The sequence below is a fragment of the Perna viridis genome, chromosome 8 (genome assembly GCF_037379345.1).
Source record: "Perna viridis isolate PV_CMFRI_1.1 ecotype Kerala chromosome 8, ASM3737934v1, whole genome shotgun sequence".
Lineage (NCBI taxonomy): Eukaryota > Metazoa > Mollusca > Bivalvia > Mytilida > Mytilidae > Perna > Perna viridis.
The window spans coordinates 2,305,034-2,329,058 of record NC_142452.1 but is presented as its reverse complement, the minus strand read 5'-3'; the positions used below and the strand labels follow the sequence as shown (position 1 = coordinate 2,329,058).

Below are 24,025 nucleotides of genomic sequence, written 5' to 3'. Positions count from 1 at the left end.
CAACTCATACGTTATGTGCAGACTTTTTCTATTGCGCTAGACGTCTTACAGATAGGCTTTTGTAACAGGACTATGTTGCTACAAGATTGAAGTCATTACTACAGAAGTTTTTGGTCGTCATCATGAACTCACGGATTGTTATGGTATATCCATCTGCAACATAAAAACTTATTTGTTCAACGTGACATAGTTTTCATTTCCTCTTTCGTCTACCCAGGACTTGATTTTATGAGCAACTCAGCGGGTGTTTCTAGATAAGCAGAGGACGCTTACCCTACCGGTGCACCTGGTCCATGCTTCCGGGTTTTGGCGGAGTCCGAGTTTCTCATTTACTTTTATCCCTTTGTGTGTATTATTTAAGTTACTTTGTGTTCTTTGTTGTGTTTGTCTGTTTCCCAATGTCCGGTCTTTGTCCCTGGATTGCATTCTTCTGATATCCGCTGGAATCTTGGTTCCCTTGATTACTGTTCAAGTGACCCTTTGATTTCTAGAGTTAATGATTTTAATCACAATATCCATCAAAATATCAGTTTCTTCTCAGGAATGAACATACATTTTAAAATTATTATTGATATTCAATACAGGAAATGAATACATGAAAAGAATGTTCTGTGTATCGAACAATAACTTAAAGAAAAGTTCTATTTACTTAGCCTAAACTCATTTTCAAGACATTCATTGATTCTTAAGTCTGTAACGATCGTCGATGTAGCAATGAAGTCTTCTCTAATATATTTTTTGTTTCTTGGTATTCTAGTAATAGTTGATACTTCTAATGGTAAGTCAAATCTGTAGGATTCATTTACTTGTAGTTATGTACAAATTTTCTTTGCCATTTCTGTTAGTCCATGACCATTATTTGTTATATTGCTAACAGATAAATTACTTAGAGAGGTTCTTTAAATGGTTCGCTGTGGGCTTAGTGGTCTTTCAATGTCATAGTAAGAAAGTTTTTCTATTTCACTTAAATATAATTTACTGACCAAAACATATTTTGGGAAATAAGAAAAAAATACAGTAATAAACAAGTAGGTTTCAAATGTTCACGTTAAAATATTTGCGTAAAATACCACGATAAAACAAATTCGCATACTGACAACTTTGGGTCAGATATGTCTTTTTTTTGTATTGACGATCTCCATTGACGAATAAGATTTGCTGCCTTAGTTTAGGATTCAGATGTCCTTGGTTTTGCTGACTTGCAGCCTTAGTTTAGTATTCAGATTCCTTGGATTTGCAGATTTGATATTTTCGCTGAACTACCATTGCTTTATACTATAGGTAGAACGGTACTATTTATTTCCCTATTTTCATAACCTTCTGAATTCTTTGGTATTTTAAGCAGATGATGTTTGGGTCAAAGTTCGCCGTTTTTCTGCGAATGGCACATAAACTTTAAAAATTCATAATAGTTATATAAAATGGTTTTCAAAACACATAATGCAATTTTTTAAAAGTATAATCATGTTAGAGCCTGGAATTCATAAAACATTTTGGGTATCAGCACAATTTGTCGAATCACAGTGTCCAGAAGTATTTACCTAAGAAGGGTACACAAAAGGCCAACTTAAAATAATGAGAAATAGTACCGTTCTACATATAGGGTATCGGTAAAATCGAAACCCTTCTTGTTCTTCTTCTTGTCAAATACGTGATGACAGACTGTGCCATGTTTATGCAAGAATTTTATTGATTACTCGAGAGTTCTTGAAACACCGATGAGTCCTTCTTGACGCCTGCTGGGAGGTCAGTCCCACGTTGTGTTTGTTGGATTTGCAAGTTTTATGCTTTGACAAAAGCAATTTGTGTGAAAAATGAATTGATCGATTCAATTTCTGGTATAAACTTTTGTTCACACAAACTTTATCTGCGAAAATCTTAATACATTGTTATTCCAATAAACTTTCATAAACGAGACAAAACGCAAGACCCAGGAACGAGAACGAACAAAATCTGTAAGTTCAGTGCATACTTTTTAAGGTTACCAACCAAAAATAACCCTCCTTTTGTTAAAAATCAACAATTAGGCAGCATCACATAAAATGCAAATAATCATCCGTGTAAAGATGTACGTTCAACTCAATATATTTATTATTTCTTGCCAGACGACCCTAGTTGTATTATCGATGATACACTGGATGCCACAGCGGCTGACAATTATCTTGACTGTACCTCTGAAGAAATGGAGGCCGAGGGAAGAACCAAGTGCTGTAAAATTGAGGGTGATGTTGGCTGCTGTGAACCCGATGGCAGGTTATGGTTTTTTATCTAAAGGTGTTGAACCCTTTCGGGTTTCAAGGACGACATTTATACTTTTAGACCATGTGGTCTTAAGACAGTGCTCTTACACATGTCACTGCTTAAATTAACATTTTTGATCTTTCACGAAGAAATAATTCTGAAAGAAGCCATCACATACAATATGTACTTTTCAATGGTTATTTTATGTGTTTATTGAAAGTATTATAAGGCTTTACAATTAAGAGATGTTTTCATGAAAAAAATGATTCATATCAAACAACAGAAAAAAAAACCCAAAATATACACCCCCCCCCAAAAAAAAATATCCTCTGCTTTCCAGGAATACACAGTAAGTTGAAACCCAGTAAGTCCCATGATTGTATAGTTCTGAATACACATAAAAGAAACTTTGAAATTTTGCGTTTGTAGGTGGAAGAAAATACTTGCTATAGGACTAGGCATAGGGTTGACATTTTTGGCCCTGGCTGTAATATACATCTACTTGTTTTGGTGTAAGAAAGATACAATACCCTGTTTAGGTCGGTTACAGGACTGTGTACAGAGAAAGTACTATCAAGTTGAAGAATCGGTTCCGTAAGTATACAAGATAAGTAATACCAAACAATTCCATTTTTAAAGTTCGTTGTTTTTAACCGTATAAATAGCTTTATGTGATGCATTCGTGATTTAGCTGCGAGATATATATCTTTTTTGACATATATAGACGGCTACATACTTGGTGTATAATACTTATTGTATGACACGATTAATTAGTTTCTTCACTTCTAAACAGACATCTTAAAAACATTCCCACAAGTATTTCATATCACAGAAGCATTAGCTATTCTTATTGGTTAAAACATGGTCACGTGGTATTCATAAATGCGCGTTAAACATACGTTCGTATGCCTACATAAGCATCTTTAATTTTTATTTCATTGAAGAATTATCATGTGATAATTTTTGCATTGTCGATAAATTAACTGTCCTTTAGGAAGTGATATTGCCTTCGACATTAATCATGCCCTCGCCTGCGGCCCAGGGCATTATCAATGTATCAGAAAATAACGTGGGCAGTTAATTTATTACGACATGCAACTATTGTATAAAGTTTACAGTTATATTCGCAATAGAAGTATCGTTTGCAGATGCTGCGCTAGCCGAGTTGAACGCCGTAAACAGGAGGAGGAGATTATGAAGAAATCTAAAGATCAACCAGCATATAGTCTTCCTGATGACGAGGCTTGTAATTCTAACTATAAGGAAGAGTGGTGGAACGGACAGACCATTAAAAACTTCTAGATATGTATTTCATTGATACCTACCGAGACAACATGAAATAATGTTCAGTTTTACAATAACAAATCAAACTTCTCTGATCCGGAAAATTATCGTTGTATTGTTTAAAAAAAGTACTACATAATTTGTTCTCATCGTTAGTTATTAGTTCACTACCGTCCACTTTCGCCGAAGTGGATTGTAGATTTGCCCTTCGTCCGCCCGTCCGGAAGTTCGGCAAATCTGTTTTCCGCACTCTTCCGGTGCACCTTGTCCATGCTCCCAGTTTTTAGTGGAGTCCGAGTTGATCATTTACTTTTGTTACTTAGTATTTATTATTTTGGTTATCTTATGTTCTTTGTTGTGTTTGTCTGTTTTCCATGTTTGTTTTTTTTATTTCCTGGATTACATTCCTTTGGTTTCTCTTGATTACTCTTTGCTTGCACACATACATTTAATATTTGGTACATTGTTTTACCATGATTAGTTACAGATCAAGTTCGAATTTTGCTTCGGTCTTTTTATATTTTTTATGTGTAATGGTCCTTTTACTTAATGCTCTCAGTTTTCCGCATTTTTCGTGTTGACAAATAGCATTGTATGCGTAAATCTTGCATTCTCTTCTCTTTTTCTTCTAGGAGGGGATCCGGTAAGGACTTTCTCAGAATGTTAGTTTTATAATGACACTGTCAATCTTCGTCTTTTCCACAAATAGATTTTCAGTGTTTATGACGCTGTCCATTTAAAAATCAGGCAGGTCCTATAGTATGAGTGACACAGTGTAAATTTTATCCCACTGATTTTCACTCGGAAGTCTCGTTAGTGGCTTCGAGTATTGTAAGTATAAGAATGAGAAAAGGGCTTCCGGCAGATAACTTCACGAGCGGAAATGCTTTCTCCAAATTCATGCGTGATTCTCTTTTAAACTTTAAATATTTCACCGATATCCCAAATGAATGATATTTCGAACATTTCAAGTGTTAATTTTCAGCTAAATATTGTCGAACTGGTAAATCGAGACGCCAAACTGTTTTTTGCGCTTTGCCGCGTAGTAATTTTAAAGAAGATAAATAATAGCCAATACAATTTAATTGGAGTTATCTCTCTTTTGGTAGTGTTGATTTTAACTATGCCCGGTGAATGGTATTATAATGAAAATCATTTCATCAAGAAGCGTCACAATCAACATCATCAGCTGCTCTTTTTCAATTTTAAGGTCTCAAGAACATAAACAAATGCAATAATCTTGTTTTCACGATATTTGTGTACATCTCTTTTTTTTGTTTTGCTGCAGGTTGCAAGGGAAATATGGGTTCAACACCAAAACATCATTCTCAAACCTTAGGCTATGTCATGACCGGCACTCTAGCACATTGCTTAAAAAAGAAACATTGGGAACCTATCATGCAGGTTGCATGCCAAACGAGTTCCGAGTTTCAGCATCTTTGGTGCTTTGATTTTGTTCTGATGTTATGTATGTAAAGTTCGTTTTGTATTGATATGGGATAGCTCAGAAAACGATTTTAAAGATCCCTAACAAAGCAACTAAGTTGTCCTTTAAGAGTTATCTCCCTTTTTCATTAAATTACAATGCTTTCTATGCAATTTCTTTCAAAACCAACATTCAACTATAAGAAAGGATGCATTTGTGATATAAAATAGGTGATTTTTTTAAAGACAAAATTTGTCATGTGCCACCCTTATTGCCTGGTAGTTGCATAGACATCCTCTTCATAATATAAGAATATTCTCACTAAATAGATTTTCTTCCAAATACAGGAGTAGACTCCAAGGTTAGAGTGCGAGACCTCCCGAAATTGTACAGTGGTTGACCCAGTTTAATGTATAGTTATGATTCCTTCAAATACCACTTTTAAAGGGTTCAAGGCTTGATGTTGTTTCAATTACCTAGCAATGAGTTTATTAATAAGTGATAATCTTTATAATTATGTGTATTAAGTATACACCTTTTTTCTGACAAACCAACGCATATAAGGTCATGAAAATTATTTAATGGATTGATTGTATAAAAAATAAATGCCACGGTAATCTTCCCGATTGGTCAACATACTGTGAGGATTTCTTATTGTCTATTTGATTTTCTATTTTGGTATCTTCTCCAGTAGTTAGTCCAAGTTCTGCATTCAGATCGTTCAGTACTGGGATCAAACAAAAAATTGATTTCATTACGGTTGTACAAACTAGAAGTTCTCCACGTTACATCAAAAGGTCCTGTAAAGAACAAATAAAAATTAAGGTATAACCACAGGGGCGGATCCAGAATTTATGTTGTTGTGGGGGGGGGCGTTAATTAAATTAAATGCCGTGCAAAGCAAGGCAAAAAATATTATGGGGTGAAACTTGTGGTGAAAAATGTTTTTCTTACCGATTTAAGGGGGGGGGCGTACGCCCGGTACGCTAGTTCTTGGATCCGCGCCTGAACCAATGCGGTATACTCTGGTTGCATTTCACACACAAAAAGTCTTTATGCGCCAAACACTGCTCTTCAAAATTTCATAAATTTCTGAATTGAGCCATTTGATTAAGAAATATATTTCGTAGATGAATATTGTCGGCATAATTTCTGAAATTGATGACGCGCTCATTATTTTGTTGTTGAAAAGATTCAAATAACGAAAATAGTCAAACCTCGGTAGCTCGAACTCCAAGGGACCATTGAAATATGTTCGAGTTATCGGGAGTTCGAGAAATTGAAGTTCGTATATTTCCGCATTTTTTTCGTTGCCTGTCCGACTTCGACTTTATCGTTAGAAATTGCTTACTTCTAGCAAAGTTTTGTTTGTTCATGATTCATTTTCATTCGCTTTCGGAAAATTATGTTGATTTGTGGACATTAAAAATGCAGTTTTGGGTTTTAAAAACATTCAGAGTTCTACTTCCTTGGTCAATAATATATCATCCGATTTTCTTTCATGCTTTCATTATACCGACTTCGGAATATTCTCGAACTTCAATCGGTACTGTGTTAAGATCAAAACTACCTAATTAGTGATGACTTAAGTATTACCTGTATTTAACTAAAATGACACTAATTTATGATAGGGTTTCAGTTTTCACACCTTTTATTACCCAAGCTGACAAAATGGCTGACGAGTTCGAGTTAGTGAGTGTTATTCTCTTAAGATTTATTACCGATCGGACCGACTAGTCAGTTCAAGAGCACGCTAAGCACGTTACCTTATGCGAATAGCTCACCAAGCGCTGCCTGTTAAGCACGCCACTTACTGCGAACTGCTCATTAAGACCCGACTAAGCACGCCACCTACAGCGAACTCTTCATGCATCAACACCCGGCTAAGCACGTTATAAAATACAGGGAACTTCTCATCAAGAGCCGGCTACGCACGTCACCGACAGCGAACTATTTATCAAGACCTAGCTAAGCACGACACTTATAGCGGATTGTTCCTCGAGACCTAGCTAAGCACGCCACCTACAGCGAACTATTCATCAAGAGCCGGCTAAGCATGCAACCTACAGCGAACAGCTCACCAATACCAGGCTAAGCACCCTCCTACATCTAACACTTATTATACCTACCCTCTCTTTCGTCTGTTGTAACCATATAAGCATTATTACAGTTGGCAGCTTTCGAGCATATAGCACTTATCATATTACTTCTTGGAAGTAGCTCTTCAACTGTCCTTCTATCAGCTGTAGATACGTATAGTTTTCTCAGCGGTTTTGTTTCAGTGGCCACAGTCTAAAAAGAAAAATCGATGGGAAACAATCATATAGACTAAATTATTTATTCAGAGTACATTATACAGCTGATGTATGTATTGAAAGATATGTAAAAATGTATGTCCCTGGATTTCGTACAAGTTGTAGTTATTGGCCGAACAGTTCAAACACGGCATGACATGAAAGAAAAAGTTAAACATGTTTTTGGAAAAATCGATTTATCTTCATTGCAAGTGCGTGTGCATGGTAATCATGCGTCTGCCCAGGTGACGAAAAGCTACATACAATTTCATCGACTTCTCCTTATACGTATAATGTTAACATGCTAGTCTGAAAACCAAACAGATAAATTTAACTTACTTCATCCAAGCTACTGAGTTCCTCTTTAACTGCTGCCATTGTTTTAGCCTCGCCCATATCGGTGATGAAACAATATTTACGCCCGTCTTGCTTTACACTTATTGCACCCAGATTCTGTTGCGAGAAACATAGGAAATAAGACAGACATCAAACAAAGTACATTGTATCACCCAATGATTTAACATAACTAAATTAGTTTCTTCCAAGATATTTAAATATGGTCCACGGTGTTCGAATTTAGGGTTAAAAAAAAAACTGTGCATGTACATTTAAATCTAGCCACAACACGACTATGAAGAAACCAAATAATATACGAAGTCGTCGGCAGATGAAAAATATCTTTCTTCTAGCCCCGGAACCAGCCATAGTTTCTTATTGCATAAGACATTTTATTTAGCGAACAATCTATATAAAAGATAATTACAAGAAACTTACTGCATCAACATCGTAGATGAAGAATGACTTCCGGTATGCGTTTGGAATATTATCAGCACGAGAGAACATGAAAATCACATTAAGGTTGTCTTTGTAAATGGCACGTTCGGAGATTTGGGTGTCGTCCACCAAACTAGACCACGTGATATTCGTAAATCCTGCCATGCTCTGAAACAAATAAAGCGCCATACATTATACATACACATTATGCATGGCGATGATATATTTAAACTGTTCAAAGTCTGGAATATGAATTGATTCTCCTGGGATCAAGTAGTCGAATTACTAGGAACAAATTGTCGTTATCAATAGATATATTTACAAGCATTCGTCCGAAAGTACAAAATTATGATATAAGAGCATACCATAAAAAAACTGACTTTTTAAGCGTTTTCGTACTTTTTGCCAGTAATGTGTGCTATTCTTTTTTATCAAATAAGAATTAATATGTCGGTTGTACTATTTTGGTCTAGTTATTCATTCCATATTTTTTTATGAGTTTAATTTTATAGTTAAAAAAATACCACAAAAAGCTATAATTTCATGCAGAATAATATCGCACTAACTCGTCACCTTTCTCTCTTATTAAAAGTCTCTTTGATCAGTGATATCTGTCAACATACCCAGTTGTGTTTTTTATTTCCATTATTTCCATTTCTCCATCTCCCGGTATTGGCTGCTTGGCACAATATACACAACAAAGAACAAACTACCAGGAATGCCCACCTATTCATGTTGTTTTATAAGTTTTAGTTTTCCTCTATATAATCTGTATTTCTTTGCCTTCAATAGTTTTCAGTAGCGCCTTATTTCAGAATCCTATGATATTGACCCTAGTGATGTCTTATATACAGTGGACAGTTTTGAGATTCCACTAACACGACCTATCGAGTCAACCGTAGCCTGAAGACTTTCTGGAACAACTAATTCCTGGTACGTCTCAAGTCCTCGGGTGGATTGTTTTTATCTTAATCTCCTTCCGTCAAAACAAGTTGTATAAGTTCGCATTCAAGTGCCTCTGCACGTGAGCTTGGAAGTAGTCTGGAAATAATCCAATAACCATGTAATAACTCTCATACCAAATGATCTGACAGATGTACATTGACCTCTGTGTAAACTTCTAAAGTCTAATAAAAAATGTGCATTCAATTAATAGTGTTATTTCAATGTTAAGCTTTCGCTTCTTTATCCACCCAATTCCATTCTGATCATTGTATGCTTCCAAGAACAACGGAAATACGATTCGAAAGCATTTGAAATATCACGATATGATGGTTTCAATTTGACGCAATTGTTTTGAATATAACGAAAATGGAAATGGTAAATATGTCAAAGAGACAACAACACAGCGGGGATGAAAATTGTCAGCTCAAGGCCACTAGTGCATGGGTTTTCAATGAACGACGAGGAAACCCTCACGCCACAAGGCATGCTGTAGCTGGCCCCAAAACAACAAATAGCACACAGGTACAGTGAAGTAGTTGCCACATATACTCTAGCAACATAAACATAAATTGAAAGTGAAAACGAAACAAGACATACAGAGGCCAGAAATTTCTGACTTGGGACAGGCGCAAAAAATGCTGCGAGGATAAAGTACTTTGGCGAGATCAAAAACATCCCCTTTTAAATTTGGTCACTGAGGGGGAAAATATGACACAAATAAACACACCTATAAATCAGCTAAAAAAGGACTGAGTCCCCTGTTAAAACAACAGAAGTAAACAAACTGATTATGTTACACAGATGAACTAACCAAGGATTACTAGCAATTAACTGACACACCAGCTCCAGACTAGTTTCAGCCTTTTATTTAAGTTGCTGTCAGTGTATTACTACAATGTACTTACAGGGGCGTAGTACCTGGTACGGCAGGCAATGCTGGGGCAGTACCAATAATTTTTGTTGGTACGTCATTCTTGTCAGAAAAGTATAATAGCCAAGGTACTTTACTCGGAAACCAAGCTCCGTTACAACTGCCGTACTGTTAGGACTGAAGACTCTTTCTCTGGTGTTAATTTGGTTTTAGATATTAGATATATGCACAGACTGGTAACTGGACTTTCTCATAATCATAAAATACGTTCTTATCAGTGATGATAATTGTAAAAACAGAGTGAAGTATCTGCCTGTTGATGAACTGTGACCTCCAGTGTTGATACGGTGACAGATCCAATTATGAATTATATTTTAACTGAACTTTTGTTTATAGAAGACCAAACCCTGTTCCAGTAGAACTATGTATTCTGCAGAATCAGCAAATATTTTGTTATTGTTATTCTATCAGTAAAGATAAAGTTAGGGACTTCCCACATTTAAGTTAGTTCTCAGTTAATTGTAGATGCTTTCACATTTTTTCAAATGTTACACTAACCACGGAATATTAGTACATAAATTGCCAGACTTTAATATGAGTTTGTTTAATTATTGCCCAAGTCATTAAAGGACATAAATTTACGAGTAACACGTACCAATCGAGATTAGGGTGCTACGCCTCTGACTTTAAGAAACAGACTGTAGGAGTCCTGTTGAAGCTCAACACCGAAGCATCAGAATAGGACATCTAAGTGCATGGTCAAAATGTGGGACACAGGAGACAATCTACATATACAATGTAAACAAAAAAACAGGAATAAGGAAAGCAAGACGGAACACAAAAAAAAACAGGAATAAGGAAAGAAAGACGGAACACAAAAATAAACTAAAGCACCTGCAATATGAACTACCACGAAAAACAGGGACTGACATAAGAGGCTCTGTAACATTGCAAGTAAAATCCTGCAAGTGTCAAGTTCGATGGGTTACATACCCTTGTAAAACTCGCTACACAAAAAGAGCTTAAGAACAAATCATACGTACGACAGTAACTGAAATGTAATCAAATGAACCAAGACTTTGCGGAAATCAAAAGAGTATAATCCAGGGACAAAGATCAGACATGGGAAAACAGACACACACAACAAAGAACATAAAATAACCAAAATAATACATACGAAGTAACAAAAGTAACTGAGCAACTCTGACTCCACTAAAACAGGAAGCATGGATCAGTACGAGTATGAGTTGTGATATGACAATTTCATACGCAGGTGCATAGTATAATACTCCTTGATTGGAGATGTTGGTTAATTGTTACTAAGAAAGGGGAAGTTCACAATTGGAATGAGTTATCATCAAGTTATTATGACAAACGTCCTGTAACACCTATTTATAGGTTAAGGTCTAGATATGATACAGACGAAGGTGTATAAATTACTGGTTGTATAGGTCGTGAGCACGTACTTCGTCTCATATGTTATTTTTCGGTTGCTTGTTTGTTTTGTTTTCTTACTGAAGGTATCATAATGAATTAATACAGACCAGCTTAGGATTCGATTTGTGATATTTTTTTTTCAAACAGATAAGATAATGATGAATTATCCTGAAACAGAAGTTGCGTAACTTCTGCCTTTGGGATAAGCATAAAAACATTTTATCTTTGGATGTTTTTTTAAGATATTACACGTAACTCTGATCTTAATGACGTTTTTATTTCGTTAGATAAACTCAAATAACTAATATAATCGAAATCTATTTGATGTGCAAGGACATTCATAACAAAGATCACCTCAAACTAAAAATCATATCACTGTGACATATATATACATATACCATGTTAATTTTAAGAAACTGTCATTTTGATACAATATGCTATTTCACCGGTACATAGGATTTTTGATAAGAACTTTTCAAATAGTTATAAACAAGTTTCATCTCGAGTTCTATAGTCACAGGAATTCTGCCTCTATTTAGGTTACAGACCACCAATTCAACCAATGAGCATTCGGAACGTACGCAAAAATAGTCCTACGCAGAAATTACCCCTGTTCCTCATAATGCTGTGAAAAAGTTCTCATCTTATTTAAAAAATTTAAACAGTTTCTGAAAGGAAAAACATTTCTGTACATTTTATAGGTGCATTTTGCTTCTTGTGATGTGAAGCCTAATCTCCATAATGATTTTTAAATATACCCCTATCTTGTGAAAACACTAGGATTTCCCATGCTATTTATAGACCCTTCACTTCCGGTGACCAGTACTGCACTGCAAGTCTGCTAACCCCACATGCCATTCTGAGGATTGTGAGCTGACATATGTAGAATCATGCTGATATATAGTCCTCTGCAGGTTAAAGTTAAGGTAAAGTCCAGAGAAGCCATTGAATATTGTGAAATTAGCATAGAAGCCTATGGGAAGTGGAATTAGTGGTTTTTAGCCTTTAATGAGACGGAATACTATAAGCTATTTCAATCCCCTTTTAGATTAAACAGGCGCGTAACTGAGGCCAAAGTGAAGTGTAGGCAAAATTACGGCAGGGGGGTCTGGGAAGCCCCCCCCCCCGAAGGTCCGCGGAGATAGCGTATTAGAGCATCATTTATGCCCCTCCTGGATGCATTTTATCTTAAAAAAAAAAAATGGCAAAATTAGGTGCAGGCAAGAGCTTTTTTGCCTAACGGCAGCTACGCGCCTGTTAAAGACACATCAAAGGAAAACGATCGTGTTGTATAACTATAAGCATTCTGTTTGTGTTGTTTTGTACCAGTTTTCTCGGTACCAGTATTCTGAGTAATAATATATACTATAAGGAAACAGAATAAAAAAAACTAATTGTTACGGTTCTGATTTTATTACTTGGCAAAGTCTTACAGGTCATCCAATTATAATGCCCGCTGAAATATAAATAAATGCCAGGCTGTATAGTTTCAATAAACGCTTGTTATACAAGAATGTGTTTCATGAACAAGATTTTTCATACAAAGCACAGAGTTTTCAGGACCAAACGAGCTCCAACTCTTCATATTCAGTTACTATTTGGCTATTGAGATGGTTCAGTCCTGGTTTACCCACTTTTAATTACCCCAATTACCAATCAGTTGTATAAACAAAAAGGACAAAGGGTTCATTGACAATGAAGTTGTATTATCTTTGTCATATACATATATGTATGTTTGAGTGTATGCAGTATTTGCTTTCAATGTTAGTATTGAAATTAGATATACATGTAACATTAGACATACATGTAACAACATTGAAAGTAATGTGTAACTTAATTACAAATATTTTTTATCTTATTTAAGCACTATTTAGCATCATCAAAACATGCATGTAAAAACATCAGTTCTTTAAAAAAAAAAACTACTAAAATCAAACTTGGTCTGCCAAACTTGTTCTGGATGTACTGCAGTGCTTGAAATTGAGCATTTGCCAACTTTAATAATGCTTATTTTGTGAGTATAATTCATATCAGTAAAATTAACAAAATTTCAATAGCAAAATTTGAATCTAAGCATGGAGAGTTTTCATATTATTAACAGTAAGCTTGGTTAATTTCAATACATGTACAATTGTTTTCACATGCAACTAATGTTTGTATTATATTTCCTCTGTAACTGTAACAGAAAGAGGTAAAAGATTCTTATAGGTTTAATACTCAAGTGGTAAAGTCATTAAATTTGAAAATACAAATATAAGACATATTTGAACAAAATATTATAAAGTACTAAATTAGTTACAAACATAAAAAAATTTCTAAATGATGCAATTAATTCCATGTCATCTTCTAAGTTCTGTGTATTAAGTTTAATTTTGTGACGACTTTATCATTTTCTCAAATTTTGGTCATAGTTCAACAAAACAGAACACTATTTAGCAAATCAATTTGAAACATATACTAAATACTGAAACTAATTTGATTTTTTTTTAAATAATGTTATTTATTTGTTTTTTTAATGCAAATTCCCCTCAGACGTAAATATTATACATACATTATAGAAACATGAAATATGAAATTAACATTTTTAACGCGAAACAATTAATATTTATTCTGTCATAGCGCCATTTGTAATAGACATATATGCGTTATTTGGGATACCATTAAGTAGTTCCGTAGTAAGGGACGTGACCTAAATGCTGATCCACATTGTTTGAGTATTGTGTGTTTGAACGTGGTTTTTATACTACAATTAAAGGAAATTATTTATTATTTCCCAAATCTAGATTTTTTTAATAAGTAGGTCATATTCGGTTAAATACATGTATAAGTTAAATAAACAGTAAACAAGAACAAGGACAATTGCTTACTTATTTAAATGAGAAAAAAAATGAATCTACAGTCCACCAAATGTGTAGGGCAATCGTACTAATGGACTATTTATTGAAGGACAATCTGACTCAATTATTATCACGTGACTGACAATCAATTGATCTGTAGGTCTCAATAGCACTTAATATGTGACTGACAATCCACTGAATCTGTAGGACATTTCAATACACTCGTACTTACGGGACTGACAATCCACTGAATCTGTAGGACATTTCAATACACTCGTACTTACGTGACTGACAATCCACTGAATCTGTAGGACATTTCAATACACTCGTACTTACGTGACTGACAATCCACTGAATCTGTAGGACATTTCAATACACTCGTACTTACGTGACTGACAATCCACTGAATCTGTAGGACATTTCAATACACTCGTACTTACGTGACTGACAATCCACTGAATCTGTAGGACATTTCAATACACTCGTACTTACGTGACTGACCATCCACTGAATCTGTAGGACATTTCAATACACTCGTACTTACGTGACTGACAATCCACTGAATCTGTAGGACATTTCAATACACTCGTACTTACGTGACTGACAATCCACTGAATCTGTAGGACATTCTAATACACTCGTACTTACATGACTGACAATCCACTGAATCTGTAGGACATTTCAATACACTCGTACTTACATGACTGACAATCCACTGAAACTGTAGGACATTCTGACACACTCGCACTTACGTGACTGACAATCCACTGAATTTGTAGGACATTCTAATACACTCGTACTTACATGACTGACAATCCACTGAAACTTTAGGACATTCTGACACACTCGCACTTACGTGACTGACAATCCACTGAATTTGTAGGACATTCTAATACACTCGTACTTACATGACTGACAATCCACTGAAACTTTAGAACATTCTGACACACTCGCACTTACGTGACTGACAATCCACTGAATTTGTAGGACATTCTAATACACTCGTACTTACGTGACTGATAATCAAACGAATCTGTTGGACATTCTTATACACTCGTACCTACGAGACTGACAATCCAGTGAATCTATAGGACATTCTGACACATTCGTACTTACGTGACTGACAATCCACTGCGTCTGTAGAACATTCACACTGATAACCTCTTCCTTCTGGATAACAAGTGGCTCCATTGCTACATGGCATACTAGCACAAGGATCAATCAACTCTGAAAATCAACGAGGAAAACCTAGTTCATCGAAGAAAAATTAGAAATACCGCAGGGTCAAACAGATGGAAGCAAAGCAGGAAATATCGAAAACATAACATACGACAACAAAAGAACAGGTCACACATACAAAGAAACTATACAGCGTTCAACTACAGAAACAATCAGCACTATTAGAGGAAAAATAAAATAGAAATCTCCAAAATAGTAAAGTTTAAGTATTCAAATAAGACAAAATATTTAAGACTACATTCGTAATAAACTGATGCATTTATGGGTTCCACGCACCGAATGTATCATATAGAGCACTCCTTGGGTTACCTTAGGTTGGAAATACATGAAAAAACTACAATTAACTGTAATATCACAATAGGTCACTAAGAGATATGATTTATGTTTACCATTGCTTTACCCCGGACCAATTGATTCCCAATTCTCGCTCGGAATAAAAAGTTCAGGACATAAATTTGTACCCGGCATTGTGAGGAATGCCAAGTAATAAACATGATTTCCGTGGATTACGTAAATAAAACAGGATCCTTATACTGGTACATCAAACAACAACGGGAAAGGGTTTTTTTTTTTAAACAGAGCTCCAACCTGCTTATACTTTTAATGGTAATATTACAAATAGCTATAACGTTTTATTTGCATTAACATAATTCGGAGGCATGTTTTTTCTTCAACAGATTAATATTCATCTTTATGTATTTCTGCACTATTTCATTTGCGTTAGAAAAGAGAGACTTACCATATCTATAACCAAGTGCTGCCCCTGTCACACCACGGAAATCTTGCTGCAGAGATATTTCATACCCACCACATCCACCCATGTGCATTTCGAACAAGAAATAATATTGAGCAGGCATGTGCCGGTCTTTGCTCAAGATCTTTGAATGTGTAGACCATGCAGTTATAAGAGGAGATGGACAACATCTATTGAAATAACCTACTGGCTGCGAATTCTTACTGTTGAAGAACAGAGCAAGGTAGCTGTTTGGGTTTGAGTCACAATTTGTGAAAGTGTAATCCACTCCGGCTGCTTTGTATCCTTGAAGATTTCTAGCGCTGGCGATTGATGTTGGCAGAAATCCAAGATACAGGTAGGGACCAAGCTTAGCTTCATTTGTTGGCACTGCATAATGGTCATATTTGTTGTAGTAAAAGGCCAAGGGTTGGTTTTTGTATCTACTAAGTTGTCCAACCTCAACCTCTTTCTGAACTCCGGAGGTTGTGATATGACGCAAGATAGCACGTGTTCTGTCTGTATATAAATCGTCAACGTTGATGTCGACGCGGGACATGTTGGATACGAAGGCATACCCGTAGTTTTGATGGAATTCACACCAGACGTTATATGTTTGATGGTTTCTGTTCTGTATAATGTATTCACCAGATTTACTTTGTGGATTAGCATACCAAATATCTTGACATGAATCTGTAGAAGATATTAAAAATACTGAACATTCATTCAAGAAGAAATTATTTATTAGTGAAGATTTTCATCGAAAATTCCACTTTCAACTAATTAAGTCCTTGATTGTCCATTCATTCATTTCGTTCATGAATTAACAGTTTAAGTTAACGTAAACAGTTTTCTTTGTCAGTGATTATATCAAGTCACTTTGTCCATGACTTTAGTATGTAGTAGTATTCAATACTCAGGGACTGTCCATGGTTATATTAATAATGTCAGTTCGCCTATGACTTTAGTACGTAGTACAAGTAGTATTCAGTTCTCAGGGATTGTCAATGGTTATATCAAGACTTTAGTACGTAGTAGTTTTCAGTACTCAGGGACTGTCAATGATTACATCGGGTCATTTCGCCTATGACTTTTGTACGTAATAATATTCAGTTCTCAGGAACTGTCAGTAGTTATATCAGGACACTTCATCTATGAAGTTAGTACGTAGTAGTATTCAATACTCAGGAACTGTCAATGTTTATATCAAGACTTTAGTACGTAGTAGTATTCAGTACTCAGGGACTGTCAATATTTATATCAAGACTTTAGTACGTAGTAGTATTCAGTGCTCAGGAAATGTCAGTGTTATATCAGGATTTTAGTATGTAGTAGTATTCAATTCAGTACTCGGGAACTGTCGATGTTTATATCAGGACTTTAGTACGTAGTAGTATTCAGTACTCAGGGACTGTCAACGGCTATATCAGATTATTTCGCCTATGACTTTTGTACGTGGTAATATTCAGTTCTCAGACCTTTCATTGGTTATATCAGGTCAGTTCGTTTTATGAACTAGATTGATAGTTGTTTAATTTAGCAACATGAATTTTATAATCCCATGGTGATTTATCTCTGATAATATGATGTTATTTCATTGTTTCTGTAAATGGTAAGTGATGTTTCATAATAAGTTTCTGTTTAGCGTATAGGGAAAAAAATCAGCATTTAATTAATTATATTTTGTATTTAACTTACAAAACACTGCCTCCGAAGTTTGGAACAACGCTACTAAAAACAGGAACATCACCATCGTCTGCTCCGAGCAAAGAAATGAAATCACGAATTAAAAGATGATAATAGTAATGCTTTGGTCTGTTTTGGAGAAGAAATTATAAGCAGTGCCATTTATTTGAATAAAATACAGTACAGATAGACGTGTAGATAGGCTGCATATTTGATAGCGAGAGCAACCTTATGTAGTCATAGCAATTTTAAATTACAATTTTACAATGTATCGCGCATTGAGTAAGAGTTAAATATTTAAAATCGACAGTGGGATTTTATATTAGTACACGTCAAATTTTATTAAGTGAGTATAGAATTTTATTCCTACAGTATGTAGGACCTCCATTTGTGGAAATCACGCAATTTTTCATTTTTGTTTGGTTCAAAGTCAGTCGTATAGGTCTCGATTTTGATCAGCTTTCTAAAACCTATCAAATTTATCAGTCGTAACTGCTTTTTCTGTTGTTTTTTCTTAATCCTGATGTCAAATAAATTACTTTAAATACTTGAGAGGGAAAATAATATTTGTCAACTTACCGTCTATAATAATTCTGCTAGCGCAGATAAGGTTAGTCTTCATTTGATGATAAGAAACTGACCTGTGTAAAAACTGTGTAAAGTCTTTGACGAACTGGCCTAATAACCATCGACAGTTCCTGAGAACTGAATGCTACTACGTACTAATGTAAAGTCAAATGCGAACTTATGTGATATAAACAATGACAGTTCCTGAAAACTGAATAACATTACGTAATGAAGTTACAGGCGAACTGACCTTATATAAATATTGACAGTTCCTGAGAACTGAATACTACTACGTATTAAAGTTACAGGCGAACTGACCTGATAAATGTATAAACATTGACAGCTCCCGGGAACTGAATACTGTTATGTATTAAAGTCACAGGCGCACTGACCTGATACATGTATAAACATTGACAATTCCCGAGAACTGAATACTGCTACGTATTAAAGTCATAGGCGAAATGACCTTATATAAACATTGACAGTTGTAAGAACTGAATACTACTACGTATTAAAGTCACAGGCGAACTGACCTGATACATATACAAACATTGACAGTTCCCGAGAACTGAACACTACTACGTATCAAAAAGTACAGGCGAACTGACCTTATATAAACATTGACAGTCCCTGAGAACTGAATACTACTACGTATTAAAGTCATAGGCGAACTGACCTGGCATAACCATTAAAGACAATAAAAACTGTATATCATGATACATTTGACCAATTTGGATGTTAATAATAACAGGGCTAATAAAAATTACGAAAAGACTTAGGTGTTTGAATTCATATGTTTCTACGGAGGCGTCTAAGATTTCACCTTCCACATGTTAGATCATATAAAGACGCTGCGTCGCGTACCAAAGTTGTTGACCTTTGATCTTGACCATTGACCTCAAGGTCAAATAATTGATTTTAAGCCGATTTCTTGTCGGGGTTATAACTTTGTATCCCTTGAAATAGGCTTTTGTGGTTTGGTATGTAGGTTTATCAATCATATGAAGGTAATATGTCCTGTCCCGAACTTGGTGAACTTGACCTTCGACCTAAAGGTCAATGAATGGATTTTTAAGCCAATTTCTAGTTCGGACCACAACTTTTTATTGTGTTTATACAAAGGCTTTTGGTATGTGGGAAGATCATATAGAGATAATGTGTCAAGTACCAAAGTTGGTTTCCTATCACCTTGACACTTATGGTTAATATTGATCTTTTGTGAAGCCAATTTGTTGCCCGAGCTTTAACTTTTTAATTTTTTGACATAAGCTTTTGATATCTGGTTTTGTTGTTTATCACAATAGGATAATGTGTCGCTTGCCATTTTTATTGTCTTTGAAAATGACCATATATGAATGTCAATTTATACAAATTTGATTTTTGGTAATTGGGTGTATCATGTGCCTATATCACGACTTGGACATAATCTAGTACGTGAATGTCGTAGGAATAAATATTTAGATATGATCATTAACAAAATTTACCGTAACCTTCCACGTGATTGTCATCATAACGAATGTTTAAATTTTTGATCCATGAGAAATGAAAGGGGAGACATCAATTTAGTGTGATAAAACAGTTCTTTCTACATACATACCTTTAAAGTAAAATAGGTTTCCTTAAATTCAAAATTGCGAAGTATTTTTATGAACAAAAAGGAAACGAAATTTTTAAAGCGTTTGCTTTTTCCCATTTTTTTTTCACAAATTTTGTGCACATTTGGCTATCCCTTGATGAAGACGCGAAAATAGAAAAAAAACCTGTTTGTTTCATTCATTGAAAGATATTGAAATGACCTCTACTTTACATCATATTTATGAGACTACTAGTGTGAGTATCAAAATAACATCTCAGGATCATGGTGTTTGTTTGTTGAATGTCGTAAAAGATTGGCCCTTCAGCTTATTTGGAATGAACGTCTTGGTTAGGACGTGGTACTGAGTAATTAATTTATCCACATTCAATTGAGATAAAGCTCTCTTTTCTATTATTTTCTCCGTGAGTTGACTCTGTTTTAATCGTGACATCATTGCGTTATAACCAGACAACTGAATTTAAACATTCCTCCTTGGATGTCTAACGCCATTATTTTTCAGGCTGATATAGTAAGGCATAAATAGTTAAAAAAGCATGAAAATTGATTATTTATAATGAAAATTATAACAAATTAAAACAATTCAAAATCATGGCACACAGTAATCATTCAATTGTTTGGCTTGTTTTAATTATTGCACACACAGGTTATAGTCTGTTTTATACATTATGAAAACACATACAAAATGAACATATTGGATTGATACAAAAACATATAATAAATAATGATATGTATATCAGTGTTCTTTACAAGCATTCTTCAATATGAACGAAAACAATCAACAGTAATTACAGGTAAATTAGACATTTCCTAAAACAAGTATACAAAACAAAACACAAAATGGTTGAACAGCTCTGTCAGTATATGTTTCACAATAGTTCCAACAGATAGTGGATCTTTAGTTGAACAAAGGTCGCTTTAATGATTTGATGTAATCATGTGTATGAAAAAAGGTGGCAAGGCTTTGGCGTAGTCGATTGTTGTTATGCGGTCATTAGTATTTACAAATATAAATAACCCTAACGTGGTTATCATAATTTTACAAATAGCTTAAGTTACTTTGTACATCGTAAATAAAGGCAAGTTATATATAGAAAAAAACAAATCTGTTACTGAAAACAGTCTCTGGATCCAAACTGTACATATGATGACTAATTAGTAAAAATATTAAAGAAGTTATTGTGTAGTTATGATAACAAGAAAGCACCATACATCAGTAAATGTCTATATCTATATATATATGTTCATCAAACTATACCGTTTTATATTACCAACGATAATACCAAATATTTCACTTGTTGTCGATCTTTTTTAGTTAAATTGTTCATAAAATTACACTTCAAGTTATATCACAATTCTATTAGTTTTGAAATTATTTAATGGGGTAAGAGGGGCCGCTTAAGGGATTTCAACAATTTTTATATTATCATATGGGGGGCAACATTCTAGCCCCTTTTGGATATGCATGTGAAAAAGTTAATGCAGCCGATAACATTTTCACTTTTCATTATATTGATTATGGGAAATGAGTTGAAATGAAAAAGATAAAAATAAACCTATATTAAGTCTACAAAAGAACCCTGAAAAACAAACATGCTGATAAATTTAATTCGCTTTGGTATTTTAGCGTTAAATAATAATGAAATCCAGTCTTCTCTGCCAGCAGAGGTTGCGACAAAAACACAAGTATGACACAGTGTACACTCTTTTACAACTTTGTCACAATAAAATGTCAAATATTTAGATAATGTTCATTTCTTTATCATCAAAGATGATGCTGGTATAATACACGACTGAAATATTAGTTACTATAACATTAACACTGTGAGTCTACATGCACGTCCGAGTAACACTAGATGTGTTGTATATGTATGATAATGTGATATTTGATGTTTGTAATTCTCTACATTGATCCTATTGTTCGTATTTATAACTTGTAATTTTCTTCCGTTGATGCTGTAGTAGAGCTCTTAAAGTTTTACCAGCATTCCCAAAATCTTCTTCTGATGCTAAAATGAGAATAAGTATCTCAGAACACTTTGTAGACGGTGAAAACAAACCCTTTCCTTAAATAAAGCTGAACGAATCAAATATTCATTACGAAAAATTAAAAAAAATGTATCCCACAAAAATATATCACATATTACAGTTAATTATTTCTATTCACACAAAACATGTTCAAAATTGCCATGACGAAATGAAGTAGTAATATGTTTTTAATTCATAATGTCGAAATTAAAAATTAATACCTTTATGACTATGTTACTAAATGTACCTCTCCATTTGGTTGTTAGTATTAATGATCTAAGTAGGATATCCACATATACTTGATAGGGTTATAATGATTATAGTATTAAAATTACACAGAGATATACAAGCTGTAAAAAAGCTAAGGTTAGTAAAACATATATTGTCAAACGTTAACATGCTTGACATGCTTGTTGATATATTTGGAGAATCTCTATCAAGTGCTATAATTAATATACAATTCATGTATAGAAAAAAAACTTTCTTAGACCGCAAATTCAGTTGAAATCAAACTAACATCTATATAAAAAATATGAGAAAAAAATCAGGTGAAAATCAATGCTGGGTGAAAAAAAAACAGTAAAAAATATACTAGTAGCTAATGAACTTTACTCCTAAAAATAAACAAAATATAATATCCTGTACACTGCTATCCTACCAACCTTTCTTGGTTAAACAGCCGACATACCATTAGAGACTCTTGTCTTGATTATTGAATTACCATTAAAAATATTTCGTTTTTCGTCATTGAATATATTGTCTTTGCCCTTACATGCCATATAATATATTTATCCACACCCTCCAAAAACTCAGTGAATCTAAAATTTCGAATGTTTTTCAAACTTGATATTTGAAAGAAAAACTCGGTCATCATGATATCGTTGTAGAGAACATTTTTTAAAACTTTGAGATTTGTTTCCAAGTGCGAACTGAACATAAACAAAAACACAGTACGTGAGAAAACATATAAGATTTTAAGCACATGATAGAGAACAAGTGATACACCAAGCTAAGACTCCATTAGTACAAAATTAAAGAACTTAATTACCATTAATAATGGCTAAGCATATTGTCAAAATCTGTGGTTATCTCATGAACTGAAAGAAAGAGTCAAGAGGGTACAAATATATTTTCCCTGAAATGAAACCTGGAGGAAAAGGAATTTGCTTTTAAATTGCAACAACATGAAATTAAATAATTGTTATCAAAAATTGTTCTCTTTGAGAGGAAAATGAGACAAACCTCAAAAGATTGTTTCAATAAAGTAAATTTAGTTTCAATTCTTAAAGAACAGTGGATAAAAGATTGATAACACTGTCATTAAATTAATTATTCTTTTTATCATAAATAGAGAAAGCTGCCATAAAATTGTACATAAATAATACAAAATTAAAGAATTGGAGAAGTTCATCCTTATACATTTTTTTCATACATTTTGGATGTTTACAAATAACGATGATAGTTGTTTTTTTTTTTTTTTTTTTTTTTGTTTAAGAAGCTTGAATTATCAAAACCTTTACAATCATCACTACGACAGACTTGAAAAAAAAAATAAAGCATACCAATGCGATGATAAAGAAAAGAAATTGCAAATATTTACTAGCCAACCTATGCCAATACCCTCTGGAATACATAGAAAGACACTTTCTCTCCAAAAAAGCAAAATTCATGAATGCATTTGCTGTTTTTCAGCATTTAGAGCAATCTACGAGAAGCTGTTACCTTCCGAATTGTCATCGGAGTAGTCCGGAGAGTCTGGAGCAAAGCTTGGAGGTTTCCCGACCTCGTCTTCATATGTTTCAGCCATCTGTTTCCTTTGTTGTAGGATAGCTTGAAGTTCTTTTGGACCCTGTGTCTTATACTAATATAAATAAATGGGAAACAGCATGTCAATACAAAATCACCAGCATAGGATTATCATAAACTTAAAATATCATAGGGTTATCACAAACTTAAAAACATCATATGGTTATCACAAACTTAAAACCATCATAGGATTATCATAAACTTAAAAACATCATAGGGTTATCACAAACTTAAAAACATCATAGGATTATCATAAACTTAAA

General features: G+C 34.2%; 4 protein-coding genes across 11 annotated transcripts in view; 1 reads left to right on the top strand and 3 right to left on the bottom strand.

The window, feature by feature from the left end:
• Positions 1 to 667: 667 nt before the first annotated feature.
• LOC148608921 (uncharacterized) lies at positions 668 to 3,621 on the top strand. The gene is made up of 4 exons (XM_088541375.1): positions 668 to 778; positions 2,106 to 2,253; positions 2,671 to 2,835; positions 3,390 to 3,621. Exons 1-4 carry the CDS (start codon positions 715 to 717, stop codon positions 3,541 to 3,543), a joined length of 531 nt encoding a protein of 176 aa, XP_088397501.1. The 5' UTR covers positions 668 to 714; the 3' UTR covers positions 3,544 to 3,621.
• A 1,890-nt stretch (positions 3,622 to 5,511) lies between these two features.
• LOC148608920 (uncharacterized) lies at positions 5,512 to 9,111 on the bottom strand. Its single transcript, XM_088542178.1, has 5 exons — positions 8,643 to 9,111; positions 8,020 to 8,187; positions 7,585 to 7,698; positions 7,081 to 7,243; positions 5,512 to 5,751 (listed from the first exon to the last, which is right to left on the bottom strand). The coding sequence occupies exons 1-5, from the start codon at positions 8,751 to 8,753 to the stop codon at positions 5,603 to 5,605; spliced, it is 705 nt and encodes a 234-aa protein (XP_088398304.1). The 5' UTR covers positions 8,754 to 9,111; the 3' UTR covers positions 5,512 to 5,602.
• A 3,555-nt stretch (positions 9,112 to 12,666) lies between these two features.
• LOC148608919 (uncharacterized) lies at positions 12,667 to 18,498 on the bottom strand. 2 transcript variants are annotated; one of them, XM_088541795.1, is made up of 5 exons: positions 18,409 to 18,498; positions 17,780 to 17,837; positions 16,088 to 16,774; positions 15,226 to 15,336; positions 12,667 to 12,728 (listed from the first exon to the last, which is right to left on the bottom strand). In XM_088541795.1, the coding sequence occupies exons 1-5, from the start codon at positions 18,454 to 18,456 to the stop codon at positions 12,709 to 12,711; spliced, it is 924 nt and encodes a 307-aa protein (XP_088397921.1). In that variant the 5' UTR covers positions 18,457 to 18,498; the 3' UTR covers positions 12,667 to 12,708. The 2 variants fall into 2 exon arrangements, with proteins under 2 accessions (XP_088397921.1, XP_088397922.1); XM_088541796.1 differs by having other exon boundaries at positions 18,347 to 18,480.
• Positions 18,499 to 20,465: 1,967 nt separating this feature from the next.
• The window catches only part of LOC148608918 (uncharacterized), a 74,951-nt gene continuing 71,391 nt past the window's right edge, over positions 20,466 to 24,025 (bottom strand). For 6 of the 7 annotated variants that reach the window (XM_088596466.1, XM_088596472.1, XM_088596471.1 and 3 more), the window contains 2 exons: positions 23,679 to 23,817; positions 20,466 to 21,937 (listed from right to left, as the gene is read on the bottom strand). In XM_088596466.1, the coding sequence (XP_088452592.1) occupies positions 21,843 to 21,937; positions 23,679 to 23,817 (234 nt within the window). In that variant the 3' untranslated portion in view covers positions 20,466 to 21,842. Of the gene's footprint in view, positions 21,938 to 23,004; positions 23,054 to 23,678; positions 23,818 to 24,025 lie in introns of all 7 variants that reach the window. The other variant, XM_088596470.1, reaches the window with a different exon arrangement.